Source organism: Brachyistius frenatus, unplaced genomic scaffold (genome assembly GCF_029030835.1).
Source record: "Brachyistius frenatus isolate BFR_SWC_R1_liver_20210118 unplaced genomic scaffold, ASM2903083v1 Contig_51, whole genome shotgun sequence".
Classification (NCBI taxonomy): Eukaryota; Metazoa; Chordata; class Actinopteri; family Embiotocidae; genus Brachyistius; species Brachyistius frenatus.
The window spans coordinates 1,872,783-1,897,515 of NW_027210650.1; the positions used below are offsets into that span (position 1 = coordinate 1,872,783).

The 24,733-nt window shown below is 42.9% G+C and overlaps 1 protein-coding gene across 2 annotated transcripts in view; it reads right to left on the minus strand.

Moving 5' to 3' along the window:
• The window catches only part of sema4gb (sema domain, immunoglobulin domain (Ig), transmembrane domain (TM) and short cytoplasmic domain, (semaphorin) 4Gb), a 36,996-nt gene extending 14,124 nt beyond the window's left edge, over positions 1-22,872 (minus strand). Inside the window, exons 1-8 of one of the 2 annotated variants that reach the window (XM_069704664.1) lie at positions 22,821-22,872; positions 17,212-17,516; positions 3,572-3,720; positions 3,086-3,148; positions 2,804-2,902; positions 2,602-2,695; positions 1,341-1,454; positions 816-970 (exon numbers count right to left, since the gene is read on the minus strand). In XM_069704664.1, coding sequence (XP_069560765.1) covers positions 816-970; positions 1,341-1,454; positions 2,602-2,695; positions 2,804-2,902; positions 3,086-3,148; positions 3,572-3,720; positions 17,212-17,356 — 819 coding nt within the window. In that variant the 5' untranslated portion in view covers positions 17,357-17,516; positions 22,821-22,872. Of the gene's footprint in view, positions 1-815; positions 971-1,340; positions 1,455-2,601; positions 2,696-2,803; positions 2,903-3,085; positions 3,149-3,571; positions 3,721-5,226; positions 5,258-17,211; positions 17,517-22,820 lie in introns of those variants that run through there. The other variant, XM_069704665.1, reaches the window with a different exon arrangement.
• Between the last annotated feature and the right edge of the window lie 1,861 nt (positions 22,873-24,733).

Here is a 24,733-nt window from a genome sequence, read left to right on the forward strand (position 1 = left end):
CTGCAGCCGGTCAAATTGCTGCGTACCAGAACAATTGCTGTTTGGATTGTTGCTCAATAGGTTTCCTTTTCACTTCTGTTTAAATCCTTTTCACCGGCTCACACAAGGCGAAACAGAGCGGCATCATTTCACCAGCTGAGTCTTTCAGCCACTTTTCTGATCCCTGCAACGGCAGTTTGAACACAACCGCACACTGCGATGGTAATTACAGCACCCTCTGCATGACTAATAGAAATGACAGGGCTGGAGGAAGGAGGAGGAGGAGGAGGAGGAGGAGGAGGAAGAGAGACCTCTAGGAATGGTTGCCGGGCACGTCGTCTAGACCCGAGATGCTGATCGCGAGTGAAATGAGGCGAGAGGGAGAAAGAGGAAGAGGAGGAGGTGGAGGAGTGGAAGATATGTCAATAAAGTGCAGGAGAGGGCTTTGCCATTGGAGGAGGTGGAGGTTAGTGGATTTGTAGTTTGCCTGGCAACAGCGGGACGGAAAGAGCGGCTGTCGGCGAAAGGAGCCGTGATTAGAGACGCTCAACTGCTGCTTCATTCAGCACTGAAATTACCGTAAGAAGAGAGTGGCAGCTCGGAGAGTAATCAAGTACAGAAAGTCCTCCGAAAACCCATTTACATTTCACTCTGCCCGACTGACGGGAAGAGCATCGAATAATCCCACCATTTCTGCACTTCAATTGACCGGCAACTTTTCTTCCTCCCTCATTTCAACCCTTTTCTCTACGCGACCTTGCAGGAACTGTGAATCTGTGATTCCCCTTAACATGATTATGGTTTCTGGTGTTTCTGGGGTCGTTGCTGCCTCTGACCTTGCAGACTCGGGCCACCCGGGACACCTTGGTCTGGCTCGGGTAGGCGATCTGCTCCTGGCTTCTCTCGGTGAAGAAGAAGTAAATCTTGTCGTCGTCGCCGACGGAGCTGTTGATGCTCTCCTTCAGCAGCACGGAGCCCACAAAGTCTGCCTCTGTACACACACACACACACACACACACACACATGTACAAACACAGACCTATTAGCAGCCTTGAAACTGTCTCCTTGGAAACTAAAGATGGAGCTTTTAAGTATGATTGAATCAGCACAACCAAAGCAGTCAGAGCTGCAATGCAGTGCAAAAATATTAGAAAGGGATTTCTATTCTCAGAATTAATCAGCTTTTGTTTTAAAAACGAAACATCTGATATGACAAAAATAAGCAAAATGTCAATGATATTTTTTGTCTCTAGTCGTCTACTGTAAGTGGAAATATACTTTATAAATAATGGCCTGACTGCAGCTATTTTCTGCTTACACTATCAGTCCTTGATGTATTAAGTGGATTATTATATATTTACCCAGAAGCCACCGGGTGGGCGCCTCCTCCGTCCTGAGCGTGGGGAAGGGGGAGTTTCTGCGGACGTCCGGAGAGCTACGAAACTCGTACTGAGATGCCGTGAACATTTCGCCATCTAATCAACGGATCACACGAATGTGTCGGTGGAGGAAAGATCAAGAAATAAAAAGGCATAAAGCGGACATACAGGAGTTCAGAGGATGTTTCTGCTGTGCACAAACAGATGATGCACACAGAGCGGGACGAAGCCGTCACCTTCGCGAGTAACGCGACACCTATCCAAGACCGAAGAAGGCGCGCGAGATCAAGAGCGGGCTTTTCTTTGACATCCGCCGGGTTGTGCACCCTGAATTCGTCGCCCCCCCCGGGGGTCCGACTGTCAACACTCAGTTCTACCGGGACCTTCTGAGGCCTCTGAGGGAAAATTTGCTGGAAACCACCTGAATCTGAAAAATGACAACGTGTCCGTTCACAGCGTTGAAAATACGCGAGATTTTACTTGCTCTCACTTCCTTCTGTTCCTTAAAAACCCGACACAAAATCGAATGTGCGCTCTCTACTCAACTTTCAGGTCCACGGTGAAGTCGCAAATGTGCTCATAAAGGTGGTCGCTAAACAGACAAAGAGCCCAGAATGCTTCAGCTGTTGAATAAAGACCTTTAATTTCTCCTCTACTGCGTATAAAAAGGACAGCTTCTGATTTCTTCTGGTCTGTCTCAATACAACAGCTTCTATGTTATTGGAGGTAATCATCCCTCATCTCCACCGTGGTTGTCGAGCAACAAACACAACTGCACTGTAAAGGATGAGGAACAAAAAAAAAAAAAAAACCTCAGTCCTCCATTAGTGCAAGAACACATTCAAAGTTCCTCTGCGGCTAATTTAGGACTTCAAGAGTCGCTCAAGTCGAGCTGGAGCTGCGAGCATGCCAGCATCTAAAGCCCTTCTGGATGTACCATGATCAGTGTGATGAATCTCCACAGACGCTTCGCATGATGACGTTAGCATTTATTCGAGGCACTGCTGAGCCTAATTATAGCCTCACAGTGCTGCTAGCATGACTTTCATCTCAGCGTCTTGATTGTAAAAGGAATTTTTAGGGTCTTTTTGAGACACTTTTCGACCACGACATCAAAACATATACAATCGATATTGTGCCCTTTATCTCGCCAACCTTCCTCCTGCCTCTGCTGTCTGTACAGCGTAGACTCCACCAAGTCTGGGTGACTAGAACAGAATAAATGCAGATTTGGGAGACCTACCTACGAGGAGGCCAGTGTATCCCTTCGCTGGGTCATATGGACACCTGTCTCGGCCCTCCTCGAAACCCGAGGAGAAGCTGAAGCGCTCCGCGTCCTTACAGAACCAAAAAAAAAAAAAAAAAAAAAAACACCAGTCAATGAATCACTTCCTTTCAATTCTCGTCACAATTTACGCTGAGATTAAAACCACACGAGCTCTTACGATATAAGCACAGAGAGGTTTGAAGGCGTTCGTTCCGCAGACGTACAGGTGAGTCTCATTGAAGCGCTGCAGAAAGCGGATGTGGTTGTAACACTCGGTCTGCAGGGAACACACAGAAACATGTTTATTTTAACGTTACACTGAGGTAATGAACGACTCTGATGTATTTGAAATGGTCCACCGCCGAAGCGGAACGGTTTAATTTGTGATTTCTGATAATTAACTCAATAGTTAGAGAGAGAAAAAAAATGATAATAGCGGAATAAAGATGCAGCCTTGTACCTGATTGTCTCTGCCTTTGCTTAGGCACTGCTTCTTCTGTTCAGGGGAAGCATCCCAATCAATCTGCAAACAATGGGAGTGGCGGGGTAATAAGAATGACTCAGCTCGATAAATAAAGAGGGACAAATAGATAAATAGAGAGCCTCTATAGATAGACAGGAAAGAGAGAGAGAAAAGGAGGAAAACAAGAATGTGTGTGTGATAAACAGGAAGAGAGGAAAAGAGAAGGACAACGCACTTCATTTTCTGGCTGCGTCGAGTTGCGACTCCCTTCGGTAACCCTTGAATAAACGCCTGGCGCATTTAATCTGATATCCATAAAATTGGAGGAACACAATGGGATTTGCTCAATCTGCTTAAGGCTATTATTAGTTTCTCCTCCCTCGACATTTAAAGAAACGGGAGGAGAAAAAAAACAAACTTTTTGCTGCCTCTTTTGGTAACGGCGGCAACCACGTGGCGAACTGTGGCGTCTCGGGCACTCACGGTGAGGTTTGCGGGCGTGGAGATGTTGGAGGTGTTGAGGGCGTACAGAGCTCCTCTGCCGCCCACGTACAGCAGCCCGGCGTCCGCCTCCAGCAGCAGGGTGCTGTAGTTCTGGGAGGAGCCGGTGAAACGAGCGCCGCCCAGCATACCTGCAAACACACGAGAAAACGTCACAACAGAGGTTCCTCTTTTCGTGAAGCTAAAAACAAACGTGAACAACCCGTGTACTTCGTTAAAGGGAAATATTAGTGACACCTTGAGGGACCTGCTTCTTCAAATTTGGCACAAACGTTCAATTGGACTCAAAGATTCGATTTTGGGCGTCAAAGGTCAAAGGTCGAGGTCACTGTGACCTCACAAATCGACCCACAATGTCGAATGTGATATCTCAAGAATGCCTTGAGGGAATTTCTTAAAATTGGGCACAGCCATCTAATTGGACACAAGAATAAACTGATTAAAATGCTAAATTGGCGGCATCCCCCCCTGGGGTGTCCATATAGAAATTGTGGTGATTGTATAGCTCTTCTGTGCTGTCAGGATTGTAGTTGTGTGGGAACCATCCGCATTTTGAAATGTATCGCCTCTTGGCAGCAACATCTGCATGGGTTGGAACAATTACGCATGTAAAGTGCGACTGGAGTGGTCAGCGGAGGCATACAGCCATTAGACGAGTCATTTTAGTTTTCTACTATGTTATTTAGATACGACCCTTATAGGGGTGCATGTATTTAGAAAACAAACAATGCATTTGAGAAATGTGTCTTATTTTGCTACATTGGTCAAAATACTGCCTAACCCTGAGTGAAGCCAAGTTTTCCATTTGCAGACTACGACAATCATTTTGTATAAAAAGCTTTTTGACTTCACACTCATGGCAGAAACCTCAGAGTCTCCACACCCCAAATGAACATGCTAAGCGTGACTGTGCGAGGGTGAGACTTAACAACAGATCGGGGAGATGGGGGGTGGGGTCGCTGGAATGATTTGCCGAGAGGACCGCGGAGACAGAGTGTGGGGATGAGGGGCACAGGGGGGGGGGGGGGTGCAAAATTTTAGGGCATTCAGCAGGAATCGTGCTCCAGTACTGCCAAATCGCATCAGCAGCACTGCCACAGCATCAACACCACCACTGCTGTGCATGTGGAAGTGTGTGTGTGTGTGTGTGTGTGTGTGTGTGTGTGTGTGTGTGTGTGTGTGTGTGTGTGTGTGTGTGTGTGTGTGTGTGTGTGTGTGTGTGTGTGTGTGTGTGTGTGTGTGTGTGAATGAGGGTGGCGGGTGAGGGGGATTCATACAGTAAGTGGGCTAAATCGGGGTTACTGAACAGTTATACACTGAATAGTTTGTCTTAATAAAGTCAAATGAATGGATGTTTTTGATCTTCTGTCATTGGTGCAAGCGAAGTGATTACTTATGCATTGCGAAATAATTGCCCCGGTGCACGACACTAAATATTTGAACGCACCCCGGTTGTAGCACCTTCAGAAATGGGGGCAGGTTGCGCTGCTGCTGCTGTTGCTGCCGCCGCGAGGCAACCGAAACGAGGACATTGTTTTTGTCCGGTGGGTACGAGAGATCTCCCGTCAGCGCACGAAGTAGGTTTACAGAGCTTTGAAACACCGCGGTTAATGTCCGATTAACTAAATCTGACGTACGGAAGAATAAAAAGCCCACGTGCAGGACGAGCGGCTGTCATCGGGGGACAACAGAAGACATCAACTGTGTCACGCTGAGGAATGAGTCAGCGGAGTGCAGATGGGCATATTAATCTCCACACATCCTCTCCGTCTCCTTCTTTCTCCGTGGACTCGTGGCAGCATGTCGCAGCTCCCAGGAATAAGACCAGCTGTGTCAGCGCTCCACCAAAATCGATGGCGTGTGGTGTGAGGGCCCGCACGCCTGTCGCAGGTAATCTGCTCTCCTGTTCGTTGTACGTCTGACGGAGCGAGGAGGGTCCGGTGCAGCGGAGAGGGCCGCGGCATCACGGCGTTAACAGCTGGAGGTCTGTGGAGGATTAGCCAGCAACGCAAACTGAAGAATTATATTCCAGTATCTACCACGGTTCATAAGTTTAAGGTGCTGTATCAGATCAGAGTCGGTAGCAATTTAGTGTCACTTTAACTGCAAACGAGGGCGATACACAGCGATGCCACCCGATGAAATCGGATTTTTTTTTTTAATTTATGAGGGTAGAACAAATATTAGAAGGCGATTCAACAGTATCGCAAACAGCAGCCTCAAAACACATTTTACACTTGTTGTCAGTTGCCCGAGTAATACGCCCTTCAACTTAAATTTATATTTCATTGCCTTGAAGGGCAAATTTCTCTCGCAGCCAGAAACAATAACGGCATGACACATAATTCAAGAAACAACCCCACCCCACCCCCACTCCCACCCCCGCCCCGTAAAACAAGAGTGGATCTGTGGCAGCAGAACATAAAAGCTGCAGTACGTATCACCATTATCATCTGTACCCAATCACCCACAGTTAAATCAAGACCATCATCATCATGGCACACTGATATTATGCAGAAAACCCACAATCAGCTGAGTCTTTCTGAGCATTTCAGCTTGATTGCACGATGAGAGATATATGAGCTTTTGATAACAAAGGTACAATGCAGAGAGGAATCTCTAAAAAATGACGCCAGCTTTTGCAACAGCTCTTTCGCAAGATCGGGCAGTTTGATCTGACTACCAACACGGAACCGCCTGTTCTAGCACACTTTGAAACTGTTCCGGTTCCCCTTTAAATCAGGAACTATCTGAACACACAATTAGAAATTGTCAGGATTTATCCGTTGGTCCGGTGATTTGGGTCGCATGTTTGATGATTCTTGAGAACTTCTTTTTTTTTTTTTTGAGGAATTTGTACCAGGATAAAATGTTGAATGTGGAGACCAACAGTGACGTCCCCCGTTGGTTTGTGAACGGCCGTTATGAAGCCTCGAGTTCGGATTTTGCCCGCCGCCATCTTGCTGGTTCGAAGCGGTTTGGAGCAGGAAGTGACCGTTTTTTGGACGAGCTGGTCTGGAGCGAGCGGTGGATCTGACTTGACCCAATGATCCACCACAGGCCTGTCAATCAAACAGACACGCCCCCAATAACAGGTCTTTTTGAAGCTTATTTTCTAATGAATGACGGGATTATTTTCAGATGAACCACCAGAAAACTAAATAAGGAGTGACTTTAGCTCACAACACTGAAATAACTTGAATGGGAGTCTATGGAGCTGGAGGCTTTTTGGAGCCAACCCCTAGTGCCACTTGTGGTATTGCAACTAAAGGCACTTCCGCCTTGGTGTCATTTTTCATACCCTGAAGCTACATCAACTTTTATATACAGTCTAAGGTAGACACTCATCTGTCTGACATTAAAACCTTTCAGACTCTCTGAAACATCCTCCGTTGGGCCTTTGAGAGAAATGAGACATGTTTCATCAGATTCATACTGTTTGGGACAAAAATGTCAAGTTCTCACTAACAGTCAGCTTCAACTGAAAATCCAGTCAAACAAGTTAAATGATCATCCCAACTAAAACCATGTTCATGCAAAGACACAAAGAAGACAAACACGCGCACACACACACTCCTCAAGGCCGTGACTCACCTCTAACTATCTCTTAACTACAGTATTAGTAATGCTTTTGCTGCTCCAATTCACAATGACCGTGATGATAATGAGGATGACAGCGAGTCTCCCAGTGTGTTTGATCTTGCATAATACAACAAGATGAAAACTGTTAAGAGTTTCCCCAACATCACATGGAGGGTGTTTTCTTCCCCGCATGACTGTCTGCTCGTCTCACGGTCACATGGACACACTGGGTGATGACAGAAGCTCGGCGAAACACCAATCGACTCCACCACGAGACCGTCGGATTGAGACAGACAGCAGTCTCTCTCTCTCTCGCTCTCTCTCACCGCCCACCCTCCCTGCCAGCCTTTTCTTACAGGCTCTATCACTGACAGCCAGACAACCACAGGCACCCTCTCACTGGTCAATAATTAGGTCATTATCATATTGGCTGTGCCACGCCTGTCGGGCTGATTATTATGCGTGACAGCTGGGATGAATGACAATACACATATAGCTCCTGGTCGAGAAAATTCTTCACTAAAGTTCCAAAACATCACATTTTTCACATTTTTTTGAGAGCAGTGGCATCTAAAAACACACATCAATTCATCTTCAAAGCATTATTTTTGATTAATTTGTGTAAATACTGTCAGCTTCTTCTCACTTTGCAAAGAGAGATCTTTTTTAAAGCTCAAATCACCCGGATTTTTCGAGCAAAAACAGCTGGTGGCAGGCTATTAGGAAAATAGTTTCTGACATGTTTATCCTCTTCAGAGAACTAAAAGAGAGAACAAAATAAGCAACTTCAGGTTTAGGATGTTGTGACAACATGGTTTAAAAGGTTAGATTTAAAATGTAGTGAATACACTTAAACAAAACTTAGATAACTTAAACAAATGGAAGATCATCGTCTCAATGTTGATCTCAAGAAAACAGAGGGGGTCGTAAGGGCTCTGCAGGTTTATTCATTCGAATTAAAGCCAATATAGCATAAATTTTTATCTGTAAACAAGCGATGGAATTCAAATGTATTGTCACAAAATGTGCTCTTTCACTCGTGCTGAAATGTGAAACATCTGTAAGTTTACTTGACGAGCTCTCATGATTCAATAAAAAGAAAAAATGGCTGGTAGCATCTTAAAGGATTTCAGGAAATTTAACATAAAGGCATCGAGTCTTTCTTTGTTTTTCCTTTGTATAAACAAGTCAAAAGTTTAGCCAGATTATCTAAACCAGGTTTAATCGAGACCGAGTACTTTAAGGGTACTTTAAAGTTCAACTAGTCCTTCAGTTATGATGGATGTTTGCAGCAGCTAGTGGTTTGTTTCTCGTGGTTTGTTATCATCTGGCCGCCGGCGTGTTCTCTGACCTCTGTTTTGTGACGTTGTCATGCTTCCGCAAATCTCAGAAATGAACTTGAGCAGTACAAAGTTTTGTTTGCAGACCGATCAATTCAAAAAGTTCAACTCTGTGAACTAAACTTTTTAAGATCGTTCGCCGACGCTTCCCGCGACAGCAAAACGTCTGGAGCTCTCGATGAAAATCCACAGAAAGGACCGTGTGACTGTCACCTATAATGTCTCCGCCAGTCAGCCTCCGATTTGAGTGAGCAATGAGCAACTCCTCCAACACAGCCAAAGGTCAGGACACGCCAGGAGGGGGATTCATCCGGAGGGTGGGTGGGCGTGCTCTGGCAGGAAGGGCCAAGGCTGGCAGCGGGGTACCACACACACACACACACACACACACACACAACAAAAACACAAACCTACACATATATCCGAGGAGAGCGTGACAGAGGAAGTGAATGCAGAAAACTAAAACAAGCACGCGGACAAAAATGCATAATCATTGTCCTCCTCAGGAGAGCAGCAGCACATGCTCCGACATCGCGTTCGAAGTAGAAGTTACGCAAACACGAGTGCGCCCCAAGGCAACGCGAAAGAGACCGCTACTCGTGAGTCATCTGAGGGTGAGCAAAAAGCCTTGGGTTTCTATCTTGTGAAAATAGTGGCCGCACGATATAACAAGCAGAGCGCTGAGGAGAAGGTCTACGGTGACACAAAACGTCCCCGGGCCCCCCGAGGCGGAGCGACCTTGGACTCGGGTCCGGCGTGACGCGACCCGAGCGTTGTTCGATGTTTTAGTGACGAGACACACACACAGATGTTAAAAAAACCAAAAAACAATCTTCCGTTTAGTCTGAATCACTGAGGCGAAAATCAATGAGTTGCAATCACAGTTTAAGAACCAATCTGTCGGCTTGACGTGAAGATTTACGAGAAGAAATTGGGATTTTGTTCTTTACCTGAATGCACAAACACGACAAACCACAACACAAATGCAGAAAGTATAGAGCTTTTACTCAGTGTGGGAAGTACAAATACACAACTATGTGAACTTTTGCAAACGTATGTGAGCATTTTCAAATTTCTGATGACATTTTCAAAAATAAAAATACTAATTTCACAAAGCTTTGGTTAAGGTCTGGTTTAGGAACCAAAACAAATTGTTTATGTTTCGCGAAACATCGCTGTTTGAACAAAAAAAAATACTACCTTTGTTGAGGTCTAGCACCCCCTCACTACATGTACTCACTGTTACTATACAGATATTGACTGGTGCAGATAAGGCAGATATACACAAAGTAAGAATCAGAATATTTCAACAACTTTTCATCCGCACGAGCATGGCCATGAATATCAAATCAGCAATAGGCCCACGCAGATGTCGCCCGACTGTTCCCTGAAGCCAGTTTTGTATCCACAGCACACACACACACACACACACACACACACACACACACACACACACACACACACACACACACACACACACACACACACACACACACACACACACACACACACACACAACACTGCACCTTGTGCTCTGCTGCAAAAATCTATGAGGAAAGTCAACAGAGCACTGAGGTGTGCCAAGAGCCTCTTAGCCTGCTGGCTGGTTTCTATTTACTACTGTCATCTTGTATACAAGTGTCACCCTCTGTGTGTGTGTGTGTGTGTGTGTGTGTGTGTGTGTGTGTGTGTGTGTGTGTGTGTGTGTGTGTGTGTGTGTGTGTGTGTGTGTGTGTGTGTGTGTGTGTGTGTGTGTGTGTGTGTGTGTGTGCCAGAATGACTGTGTTTGAGCCGTCACAGGTGGCACAACCAGAATGTGCGCACTCATGCTCTGAGATATTTGTAATCCTCCATGTGGGGTCTGAGATGATAGTAAATCCACTCTGTGTGTGTGTGTGTGTGTGTGTGTGTGTGTGTGTGTGTGTGTGTGTGTGTGTGTGTGTGTGTGTGTGTGTGTGTGTGTGTGTGTGTGTGTGTGTGTGTGTGTGTGTGTGTGTGTGTGTGTCTACCACTGTCATCTGTTATGTGTGTGTGACTTCCTGTGTGACTCACTGATCACTGGACCCGCTACGGACAGCATGTGACACGCACACACAAACACGTGCTAACGAAAAAGATTTGGGAACAAATGCCGGAAGGAGCGACTGACTTAACTTCTTCGGACAGTGTCAGAGACGTGTCAGTTGTTGTCGACTCTCTCCCCGCATTATGTAATCTCCTCTGCATTTTCTTTACCAGGCGCGAGAGTCAATGAACATGACTCTGCGTTATGTAAGCAAATATACACAGCTGGCCTTGGATATGAAAATAGGCAGAGGTGGAAATGTGAAGTGCGGTGACGCGTCTTCTGCCGAGTCCATTATTCTCCACATGAAAACATTAGATGTTATCAGTTCGTGGGAAGGAATGTTTTATTTCCATTTCATGCTACTTTCTGCTTCCACTCCACTTCATTTACCGGACAGCTTTACGTACTTTTTAGCTCAATATTTTATACCTAACAATATATGATCAGTTGCTGTATATGCATTATTATATAATATTTAGAAACTACAACAGTGTAGTATGTTGAAATTAGCTCCACCAATATTTATTCATTAATATCAATGAAGTAATATTCAAATAATTTATATATGATAAATATAGGACTCTAAACTGGGCCATTTTGCACACAGAGCACTTTTTCTTCTGATACTTTAAGTACAATTTGCTGACAGTACCTATGCAATTTTACTTAAGTAAGATTTTCAATACAGTTTTTTTTTTCATATTTTTTCCATTGTTGTATTGATACTTTAAAAAAAAAAAGTAAAAGATCGGAGTACTCCTTCCACCACTGGGTACCACCGGCAAACACAGAAGCCGTGTTCAGATTTAAATCTATTTCCTAAACTTTCTTTGTAGAGTACTTTAAACCCATCGTTAGACTAGTTTCACTAAAGGTAGTTACAGGAAGTACTGTTGCTATGGTTACCATTCATCTCTTGCATAGAGTGAGGTCGCCTTTTTTTTGTTGTTTTTTTTCTCATCAATGTCAGTTTCAGTTAACACAGGAGCTGCATTAAAATGTTTAACTCTTGATTTGCATCACTGTCAATGTTATTTCTGTACATGGACAGCAACATGTCCAGTTGTATCAGTCTCAGGCTGTCTCACTTAAGTAGACGCTTTAAATGACGTGCCTTCTCTTAATCCCGCCTATAATGCTGTGATCGGTCTGTTGTTTCTCCGACAAGCAAATCGCTTATTAAATCAGAGATTTACTGCAACCTCTGGATGTAGAATTATATCATGCAAATACCTGCATCCTCAAAGGGCCACCCCCATTGTTGGCACGGATAGATACCACTAAGGCAAAATGCAAGCGTACATGTGCCTGCAAGTCATTCCTAAAGTGGAAATTATAAAATTTTTTAATGGTTACAAGAAAAAGGAAGTGTATACTCAGTTTACTGGTCAGGTATCATGTCAAAGTGGCACGCTATTAACAATGACACAAACACAATACCTGTTTAAGAGCTCGTATCAGATGCCAAAACTTTCGCTTTGTTAAACCGGGGGAGGCTGCAGAATGAGATGAAACCCAGCCAAGACTTTCATCTGGGAAAAAGAAAGCCAAACACAACCCCAACGTGCAACAGCGCACAGCAGTCCCGGTGTTATTTCAGGTCTCGCTAGATGCGATCAGCGAATCACCAATAAGATCCTGTCAGAATCGCACTGAAAGGAGGGAGATGCTGTCGAAGCATCATGGGAAGTCTCGGTGGATTTGAAGGGTCCAAAGCATGAAAACACGCAGTAGATGCAGCTGCGCCGGCTGTTTGCTAAGACAGTAATAGACATTTCTGAACAGTAAATTGTTGATCATCAGCAGTCTGCCTCCTCAACGCTGTAATTACCACACTGGATCCAGAAAACACCTCAGCTACAAAAAAATAAAGCAGCAAGCTGGCAGGTTTTATTACTGCTACCACAATAATAATAATAATAATAATAATAATAATAATAATACAGCTGACCATCAGGAATTTTACAACTAAAACCTCTTTATCCATCTGAGCGTCTTCTAGCAGCAACAGACAACTTACAGAGCATCAATATTTCACAACTGCATTATTTCAGGTCTGGTGGCGCAGGCGGGGGAAGCCGGAGCAGGTTGCCCAGAGGGCAAACAGCTGAATCCAGAAAACAGTCAAGTATTAATCACACCTCGGGGAGAGGAGGAAAAAATAAGTCATAAACACACAAACACAACCTATATTCAGTTGTCAAATTTGCCCATAAATGCTCCAAACGTAATTGGATTTCTGAAATGCTAAACTGTATATAAATACTGTGTGCTCCAATACTCATACTACCATACTATTTAGTATGTACAAATTCATAGTATGTGAACTGTAGTATGTCAAAAACACCAGGATGTCCCACTACATCCGGTTGTATTTTGCAGTCTGCTGGCCAGCATGTTTCTCTGGCTGTTCTGACCCACAATCCTTTGCAGCGGAAGATTCGTCACATCGATTGAGACTCAGAGATGTCGGCGCTAATGCTCTGCCCAGTTGCAATTTCCAAAAGGACGAAGACGAGACTTTCCATCCTTTTTCTTTTTACTTCAAATGTCGCGCAATGGATTGCAGTAATGTGAGGTTCAAAGTTTAAGGTGTATTTTAATGAAGAAATAGTATGTCTGAAATTATATGCACACTACATGCAACAGTACATACTTTTTAAGGCGAGCTGCAGTACGTACCAAAAGTAAAAAGAAAAAGTATGCAATTTGGAATTCAGCCAATATATCTCCTTTTTAAATGGAAAAGATCCTGAATATTTATTAAAGCCCACAGCCATAAAGTTATATTGATAAGCAAACAATATTTTGATCACATTTATCATGTCTGTTGTGGTAAAAATTGCTTTTTACATACATTCCTACATGCGGGTAGTTTGGTTAGCTAACAAACTAAAAAAAACCCGAATGCAGTCTGTGTTTGCTTAGTGGAAATGATTTATCTAAAGTTAGACGTTGTTTGGAAAGCTTTTGCTGCTTGCTCCCGTGGATGATGTTTTGGTAATGATGCGTTTCTGGATCTGTGCAACGGAGCATCCTTAGACACAAATATAAGATCAAGACCCAGGTTGAAAAGTACGATAGTTTTTCTTGCATGGAGGATTTCTTTTGTGACTTTAACGTAACCTGTTTGCACTGAATTTCTGGCCACGTGGGAGCAGCAGAACTAAAGTGTAAATACAACTCCTACGTACTGTCGGATTTCAACTGCATATGTCAAAACCATTATTTACTTATGTACTATACATACTTCTTGAGACATCCAGCACACATGTGGTGACATTCGATTATATTTGAGTCAACACAGTGAAGCTGTGGGACACCAAAACAACACAAATGCTCCACGGGGGAACTGCAAAGTCGCAGGTTGATAAATATCTTTGGGTTTATGCCAATAAACAATCTGTTGAACATTATTAAAGATTTAAATGAACATCATTGGATGGAAACGTTCATTTTCAATCATTTAATTTCTCCTGGAGCTGATGGTGGCGTTTCCGACGTACCCGTCCCTCGAGATTTCCATCTGAGAGTGCATGAAGTCATCTTGCATCATAAATCTGAACTCCCTCTGATGCGGCGTGTCCTTTTACTCCCACTCGCGCAGGCCACCGGTAAATTAATGAGCGCCCCCTCAACCCCGGCTAACTCACACACACACAATGGGAATCCTCCCGCAGGAAGTGACACCCCCACATGTCATCTTCACGCGAAGGGACGCGGCCTCCGTCCATCCTCCCTGCTGACATGTGTCTCCGCTGCTGAAGTGACAGGGTGGATGCATGTCTGCAGATTTTACATGACATTAAATGCATACCCAAGTAGCCCCAGCGCACACACACACACACACACACACACACACACACACACACACACACACACACACACACACACACACACACGGGTGCACTCTGAGACTGATGAGACGCATGCTGACACACGTGCACATCCTGCACTCTCACATGCACTCACTCGCCTCCCCTGACAACTAGAGAAGTAGGTCAAGGACAACTTTCTACGAGGGCACGGAGGGAAAAAAAAAAATGTGCGCCGATAGACCGCCTCTGGCTGCAGCACAGACACGTACCCGCTGTGAGCAGAGTATGTATGATTTATAATCCGCGGCAGAGATGTGTAAATAAACCGCCACGAGCATGACGGTCGGGACGAGGCTCTCAGAACGGAACGGCAATAAGTTCGGTCCGTGATGCACTTCGAAACCTACTTAATGAGGCTTAATGAAAGAGCTCAGTCTGATGAACTCTTCAGAGTCAACCGAGTGCGTTCTTTTCATTTGTTTGATAAATCACCAAACGATATCAGTCATCAGTTCGAGGCTTCAGCTCCCAACGGGTCCAGTAAACAGCGGCGGTCGTAAAAGCAGGGCCGTGTTCAAGCAACATTACACGAGAGGGTGAGCTTTAACGTCATTACAGGCACGAGTGATGCGGTCGTAAACATCACTGAATAAACAACAAATGACCTATTAAATGAAATATTCCCTCTCAAACAGTAAAACTTTTTGTTCGTGCGAGCTCTGTTTCCATGGCAATAGACGGGGTATGACTAAGAACCTTCAAAACAATCAGTCGCGTCAGCAGACTCTTACGTAACGTACGCAATGCTTACTACTCCAGGAAGTAGGCCTACCCTTAGCAACGACCCTAGCAACAGAGGCTTTCTAAACATCATATCTCAAAGTGAATAAATACAGCACATAAACACAAAACTTCTTAGCTAGCTCAGTCTTGTTGTAACTAAGATATCTGCTGAAAAAAGATGTCGATGGACTTTTAGATTTTAGCACCGTGTCGTGTTAAAACCGAACTGCTTTTAACAACTTTATATTGCATATTATATGAATATGACTATCCAATTATATATTTGCCATTGAGAAGGCGGAGCGATATATCGAGTTATCTTCAGTTGACCAATCGGATCTCTGGATCGGAACTACTTTTTGTTTAAGTAGTATTTGTGCATTTTGTAGATCTGCAGTGTCTACAAACAGCAAATCACTGCATTATGAAGCGAAACGTGGACCTTTAAGGACGACACAGCAACGAAACGGATGATCCTCTCAGGTTGGATCAAGGAAATGCAGCACACACAGCAAAAAAAAAAAAAAAAGGGGCTCCTCCTCTGCTATATTCTCATCGCTCAGACTGATTGTGATTCCGAACATCAGCGTATTCTCCCATCTCCGAAATATCATCTCCACACTGCAACACTCTCAACAGCTTATATGACATTGCACCGGAGAGCCCGGCTGGCGACGGAGCCGGCCCCCTGTTCACTCCGCCCGTCCGCTAATAATACTCGTCCTCAGAGGACTTGAAGAGGAAGAAAAAGTGGAGAGGGGTGGAGTGGCGGTATAAGAGGCATCCAGGCTGCCGGTGCCGGAGTTCCCTCCTTCCTCGCTGCAGCCGCGACGGTAGCCTCTGCCGCAGTGATTGGGGGGTGCGAGGAGAGGGGGAGGGGGAGGGGAGAGAGGGGGGGGAAGGTGAGCTGGTGGGAGGGAAAAGGTAGAGGTGCCGGTGACGTGTGTAAATACCAAAACACGCCTGTTCAGCAGTATTTTCTGCACGGACACTGATCAGGTCTACTGTGCTCAGGTTCCTCATTTACGGCGGCCTCTCGTCTATTGTTTCATTAGGAATGTTTGCTGAGCTGTGTGATCTAGGACAGGGCATGAGAGAGACGATTAATAACTCGGTGCATGAAAAGAGCTGTCTTCGGGGCCAACTTCGGAAAAACTGTGCCACTTCTTTCACGGGGAGGGGAAGGAAGCAGCCGGAGCAGCAGCAAAAATAAGGACAGTGAGGTGAGTATTTTTACCGGGCTCGTGCACGTGTGTTTTGCGTGGAGGCATCTGGAGCAGACGTTTTTAGAAAAGTGTGACACCGCCGACCCCCTCAAGACCAATTCCAATAACATCCCTCCTTTTATTAATGTCAACGGACTTCGTCACAGTTGTTTGTCTTATTTCTATTGGGGCGATAACCGTGTTGTAATGTTTTACATCTACTGTTGCAAAAACGCTTTGGGGGATGTAATCAGGAAGTCTAGTGTTGCCATTCATTCAATGAGTTCGGTTGTGGGCGGCAACTTGAGCCCTGCGTTTTTTTAGTCAATATTTGCTTACATTTTGGCAGATTGGCTCCATTACAGATATGACAAACTCTCTAAAAGTTTGCAATTCCTGTTTGCAGTGTGCCCTCGGGATACTGGATTGCTTTAACACTGGAGAAAACGTGAAAAGTGTAATGATTCTCCGCCACATTATGGAGTTATAAAGGAGCATTTATTTTCTACAATTTCCAAGCGGATTTATGGGCCTGTATTCACAGAAGACTCCAGAGATGGACGATATCCTCTGACTGTAAGTCACACTGAATCAGAAACACATCACATCTCTGTCTTTATATCTGATGAGATTAAGATAAGAAGAAGTAGTTTAAGTGTCACTGAGACTGCTGAAGCCCTATTTACTGACCATGTTTTTAAAATCACTCTTGTTATTTATAATACCGGCACGCTACTGTACCTCAGCACCTTCCATTTAACCTGACATGCCCCCCCTCCCAAAAGCAGGTTAAAACCTCGAATCAACAAGATTGTTTGCTCCTCACCTTTTGAGAAGACGGTCGTCCTGGGAGTGACGTCCAGGTCCAGGGACGGGCTGAACGGGAAGGCCCACAGCTGCGACAGCCTGCTGAGGAGCATCAGGCTTAGTAGCAGGACCAGGGGCGGCTGGACTGACCTCTGATCTCCCATCTTGAAAAACCGCAGACCCGCGTCGAAGCACAGCCTCGAAGCACAGCCTCGCTTGCACTTAATTTGTTGTGCACTAAACAAAAAGTGTGTATCTGCGGGGCCCGGCTGCAACCAGATGCAGACTCTTTGATTATCCTCCAGCTGAGAGCTTACTCAGTCTCTGCAGAGAAAGAGAAAAACAATTTGTTTAACCAAAAGAGAAATGCTCCAGCATACCAAACTATGCTGTTGCATTGAGGAGGAACTGGAGCTCAGTCACTTTAAGAACAAACCGTGCGTTTGCAGAACAAGGACTCTGCTATCTGAGTGCGACAGTACTGTGCACGTTGGTAATATCCAAACTCTCACATCCTTCAACTTAGAAAAAGCCTTTTAGCAAAATGCACTTAAAAATAACAAACGTAGTCACATGCAGAAAATCAACTCTGGTGTATTATAATATAATAAATCAATCAATTGGGAGACAAAATAAAGCTCATCCCAGCAATGCAATGCATTTATTATTCAGAATCAACAGTGAATATAGATTTTAAAGGAATCTAGTGGATTACATAGTGCAGCATTTCTCTTAAAAAGTAGTGAAGCATAAGTCTAAAATAACCAAAAACATACCTCAACTGTATCTAAGTACATTGCGTGAGTAAATGTACACGGTTACTTTCAGGCATTCGTTAAAAGTACAGACGTGAAGTGTTAGAAAACAACTGAACAGGTCATCACTGCAACAAAATCATAAAATGTAAAAGCATTTCCAAGCTGCCCTTAATGTTCCCAATGTTAAAAAAAAGATATTTCAAAGCATCAACAATGAACTTTAATGAATCCATTAGTCATAAATGCGTGAAGTCTCTCGTCTGCTTGACAGCATGAAGAGAAAATTACTTGCTAATTTTCATTATCGCTCTCTGATTACAAACAATTCGCCAAAGAGAATTACTGAGGTGCCGTTGCAGGAAAGACCATTAAAAAAGTTTGGGGTGTTAAATAATGCATCCCTGTGACGTGAGATTTGCAACACACAACTCCATCTCTTAATTAGCTGTGTGCACACTGGAGCAGCATGATGGATAATCTCAAGATTAGGCCCCGTGCCATCAGCACAATCTCCGCCTGGCTGCCCGTTCTCGGGCTCTGTCACTGATCAAAGGGTCAACACTGTGGATCCCGCTCCGCCGCGCAGCCACGCTGGAGAATTCCCAGCTTAATCTCGCCACGGCTGCTGCTGCTAATCACTCGCAGCATGAATCACAATGGGGCTAATGACCTCTCTGTCAGCCGTTTGGGTGCCGAGCTCTGAAACTAACCTGTTCGATGATGAAGAGGGAGAGGAGATGGGGAAGAGGTCGAGTTATGGTGCAGGGAACCCCTGACCGTGTGTCTGTCCAGAACTATTTAGTCAATGTGATGCCCGCGGTCGGGCCTCAAAACCTACCGTTGTTGTGATGAAAACACATATTGGACAGTAAACAGGATGTTTGGTTTAGATAAGGAGCTGTAGCACCAATTAGTCATTATATTATGGTATAAATAATCATTTAGTTCATGTTAATTAAGGTATCAACTTATGCCTTACTTAATAATTATTAAGGGTGTTAATTGTCCTTATTAAATACAGTAATAAGCATTAACTACTAGTTAATTAACAGTTAGTTAATGGTATAAATAATCATTTAGTTCACATTAATGAAGTTATCAACTTATGCCTTACTTAATAGTTATTAATGGTGTTAATTGTCCTTATTAAAAACAGTAATAAGCATTAACTACCAGTTAATTAACAGTTAGTTAATGGTATAAATAATCATTTAATTCATGTTAATTAAGGTATCAACTTATGCCTTACTTAATAGTTATTAAGGGTGTTAATTGTCCTTATTAAATACAGTAATAAGCATTAACTACTAGTTAATTAACAGTTAGTTAATGGTATAAATAATCATTTAGTTCATGTTAATTAAGGTATCAACTTATGCCTTACTTAATAGTTATTAAGGGTGTTAATTGTCCTTATTAAATACAGTAATAAGCATTAACTACTACTTAATTAACAGTTAGTTAATGGATAAATAATCATTTAGTTCATGTTAATTAAGGTATCAACTTATGCCTTACTTAATAGTTGTTAAGGGTGTTATTGTCCTTATTAAATACAGTAATAAGCATTAACTACCAGTTAAACAAAAACACTTACCTTAGATTTAACTTAAGAGATTTAGCATGGCACTTATATAACAGATCCGGATTCAGATTCACGAAATAATGCAGCAGAACCAGTAAGAACCTTTTTTGTCATTCCACACTTTTAAAATTTGGCACCTGCATCACCCACAATGCAACTTGGCCGTGAACTTTCCGGTTGGAAGTTTCGGTGTGTTGTGCGAGCAGCAGCTAACGTGGCCTCAAGTTGTCGTCGCTTCAAGCACAGATGAGGTTCGGGCCACAGACATCAGTCCGACTCACCTCCTTCTAACTCCACACCTCCATATTTTTTTTTACATTTCCAAAGTTTTAGTTGAACCCCACCGGCACTGGTGAAATGTGTTTTTATCCGTCTTCCCCCAGCTCCCTGTAGAGCCAAGGAAACTTTCTCACGTATGCATTAGCGCTCCACAAGACCGGTAAACACGCTTTGATGTGTAAAATCAGAGCAGTTTCCCTTTGACATTGCGAGTGAAGGGAGAGCAACGGTGCAACATGACTCTGTGTTGTTTGATGACTGTTGATGCACCTCCAGAAAAGCTGAGGCAAAATAGAGGGCAGCAGATGAAGAGGGCCTCTCTCGTGTTCTTCCTCATCTGCTGCCCTCATGTAAGACTCAGCAAACACCGTCTCTCAACGCATCTGCACCGACGTCGTACGTGCTTGTTGAGTGTTGAAAACATCATGTCGTCACAGTTATAAAAGCCGGATAACTCCAGGAGGGAAAGGTAAACACATCTGCCTCGGCGGTGGCACGAACAGTGTCTCATGCGTGACGGGAGACGAGGAGGAATCGAAACGACAACAACAGCAAGGCGGCGGCCAAAAAAACACCTTTTCATCAATTTCATCCTGTTTATTGATCCACAGAGCTGAACCCACACCTGCGGGGTCGTTTTTAGGTTAAATTCAGTGACGGTGTTCATCAAACATCCCGAAACAAAGACATTATTAGTCTACGCAGAAAGTAAAAACGTCTGAAAAGTAGCTTTTTGAGCCGCTGTCAGGCAGGAGCAGGAGGATACCGAGTCTGACATTTCTGCAGGAAGATCAATAAAACAGCTCTTCCTGCATGTCCTTTCAAACGATGCCACTAAAAATGCCAAACACGCTGTCATACCTTTGATTACTGTTTTGCTTTGAATGGGGTTATGTATCATGGACTGTATGCCACACTTGAATATGATATCTATACATCCTTTTTTTTAATTTTTTTAATCCCAAACCAATAAGAGCCGGCACACAGTTGAACTATAAATGAGATTACTTGCTCAATAAGAGAACAATGAAAGGGGCTTCACCCTGTGGGGTTATGTGCACTGTAATGTGGATATATATGTAAATTATCTGCCTCTCTTTTTCCACAGAAAATATACACCAGCTGTGGAAGAATTGTTTCCTGTTGGGGTCTGGTTGCCGTCACACTCACAAATAATCATGTGTAATGACTTCTTCTTGGGACTCTAATGGCTAAAAATACAGTGAGTTTAAACATTAATTTCTTCTGCTTGGTGACACTTCTAACATCATCCACTATCTATGATGTTTGATGACAGACGCTTCCCGCTTACCACAACCAATCCCAGCTCAGCGGCTGTCAACATTTTAATGAAATAACATTCATTTTGATTTAAACTCCCAAAGAAAGTCAAATGAATGGCACATTAGGACATTAACTTTGTCTTTTAACTCATAATAGTCATTTTATCTCAAGAGTAAAAGCTAGTGCTTTAGCTTTTTTAAGTTTTTGTGATCAAAATCAGGATGAATCTCGAACCTTATGTGAATGTATCTGGGTTTTTTTCCACCCGCCATTGATGTTGAATACCCTCTTATGAAGAGTAATGCACAAACACTGCATATTCTGTTTATTTATGTTATGTTTCAATGAACTGCTTCACAAATTTCAGCCGGCAAATAAAAACAATTTAAATTCTAAAAATCAATGATAAGCATTGTGCTTCTCTCTACACACTCTACAATCTCCCGCCCCCATCTGAACCAGAGGGATGGCCAGTAATTGAATTAATAATATTGTTATTGTTTTTTAAGTATTTCTTTAATGCATAATGGTGACTTTTACAACTGTAGACTTTATACCTCACTAAGAATCATTTATTAAAGTCATATTAACATTTACAGACCAGTGATGGATCACGAACTCCTCCAGATTTATGACTCCTCACCAGCAATGATGGAAGCAGCATTTGTAGTATGCTTGAGTATTTCCTTTTTATGCTACTTTACACTTATTTTGGCTGAATTTGAAGAGAAAACATTGTACTTTTTTGACACGTTTATGTTAAAATATGATATTTCATGTAAGACATGATATAAAACAATAAAATATGCAGATTATTAATGAATAAACTTCTCAAAAGTATATGAAACCATTCAAATCAGTTCCATCTTGACCTTCCATAACACTATACAGATGATACACTCTGAAATTGTCCATTGTGCATATCTTGAGTACTTCTAATTACTAACCAAAGCACACTTGGCTGCTGATAGTGTGCTTTTGCTCAAGTCGGCTTTTGAATAGGTAACAAGGGAATATGGAGCAATTTCCACATTAATGGAGCTATGCAGCCTACTTCTTTCCAATATATTCATGCCTTATAAGTGATCCATAAAGAATAAATCAAATACATAGGCCTATTTAGCCTCAATAAAGCCACTATATTCACATCTTTTATAGACACAAGGAACCACCAGCATCCTTCTCTCAGCCCCATTGTCTTTGTCTCCTTTATCTAAAATTCCAAACGTCCTCCAGAAGTAAAACGCCGAAACAAACCTTTAAAAAAAAAAAAAAAAAAAAAAAAAGAACCGCAACGTACCTATATATGATTTTCTATCTTCGACTCAAGTCGGATGAATTAGTGACTTTAAGAGCGTCCTAACACGGACACAAACCCTACTCTAACACATCATTTACTACATCTAACTTTCACCAATATGGCGTTGAAGTAACATCTGGCGTATTGTCTGCACCCGCTGTGAACGTGAGGACATACACCCCAAGCGCACCTGTCCGACCTGGACTGCAGCACTGAGAGGAGGAGAGGGGGGGAGGGGGGGGGGGAGACAGCACTGCACATTGTTTGGTCACCTTCACCTGAGTACGGATTCATGCACAGAGGGTAGGAAAAGTAGGAAGCAGCTCGAAGACGCGGTGAAGGTACAAAAAAAAAAAAAAAAAAAAAAAACACCAAAACAACAACAACAACAACATACAAAAGCAGGAGAGGACTCAACTCACCTGCTGGTTTCCTCGGAGCTAAAAATCCTCTGAGTCGTCGTCCTCTCCTCTCCTCTCCTCGACGAAACACCGAGCAGCTCTGCTGCAGTTACCCAATGCTCAAACACAACCAAGTCCCCCCCACCACCCTCCGACGCACGCGCGCGCGCGCGCGCACGCACGCAAACACACACACACACACACACACACACACACACACACACACACACTGACTCTAACTCCTCACCTAACCTGCCCATTTTCTTGTTTTTACACTTGTAGCTTGGTGTTTTTATTGACTTTTGTCATTTTCACGATGATATAGCACATTTTAAGAATATGTTTGCCTACATATCTTTAATAATCTGCAAAGAGGTTCTATTTGTGATTTCAGGTCCATCTGTCTTGACCTAAACTCTCTTGACAGATAAACGTTTAATCTCAGTGAAGCTTTCCAGTTCAATAGATGTTCAATGGATGTTTAACATAAAAAAAAATAGGATTAAAACATTTTAACTTTAAGGTTACATTTCTTTATGAATACTGCTGTTTCTTACGAATGCCTGGAAAGAGTACTGAGCACTATGAAGCTTTCTAATGTGGCATCGTACTATCTTTTACTATCCAGAAGTCAAGTCTGAGTGGTATCCTTGTGATCTGTGACTGACCCCTGCTGGAGAAGACATGAAAAGACAAATATTCGTCGGTTTTCTAATCCTTGTTCCCTGCTTGCATAATACAATTATTTATGACAGTGGTTTAAATTGCAAGTTCCAGGCTATGAATTTAGTTACATAATTTATTATTGTGTATTGCTCCCTCCCAACGCTGTCCTGTTTTCTTGGAAATCTTAATATTAAAAAGGGGGCTACAGTATATTGACCAGAATTTCTTCTTAAAATGGTCCCACGCTCTCACAGACCTTCTGTAACCAAATCACAAAGGCATTTTAATATTCATTTGGAACGTGGCTATATTTAACAGGCAAAATTTGAGCTCTAAAATGTCTGACTCGACCAAGTTTGTAACTGTAATAAAGTTATCCAATGGTCCATGCTGTCTTTAACATCTAGCTTCAAATAGGTTCATGTTATTGGGGTTCTAGTCCAAACAGAAACAGTTTTAAAGAAAATGCAGCTAAATATTTAAAGATATTATTTTAAAGTGTGTAATACATGTCTGTATTTTATAGATAAAAAAAAATGACTCATTATTTCCATGGATTTACTGATGAGAGAGACATTAATCACTTTAACAAAATGTTATTTCCCCTTTCTGCTTCAAACTACTGACTCTGACACATCCAGACTTCCTTTGTATAAGGATTTATGCTGCACTTTCAACAGCATGTTTATGAAGGAAGACTGAGAAGACCCACATTATTTTTTGGTGCTTTTGTTTCTTTTTTGACACCCAATATATTATGAAAAGCCTGTCTCATCCCTGCTTAGCTTTTAAGAAGAAGAGCATGTCCCGTTCAGGAATTATCAGAGAGATTAATCTGACTACGCTCTCTTCTCTCTGCCATCACACTCAAATACATTTTAAAAGGTATACAATGGTAGCTATAGAAATATTTTAAGACCATCTGACAGTTGTATGATTTTTGCAAAACGGGATGGGCCTAATTTTGTCCCAGATATTTTGCATGTCTACACCACAGTGTAAGAATGAATTAAATCTTATATGAATCCCTCTCTATGCTGTAATCCCTCGTCACAAGCGATTCTTCCAATCCCTGCTTCTTTAAAGGACATTGAGAGACCTGAAATAGTGAAAAATATACCATATTTTTCATTTTGGACACTTAAGAATTGATCACAGCCCACCACTTAAGGGACTGGTAAAAATCCAAATTAGTTGAGAGTGGTGAAGAAATTTGCTGAGCAAGGGTGAGCAAAGAAGATGCCTTTTTTATGAGGTTTCTGAAAAGG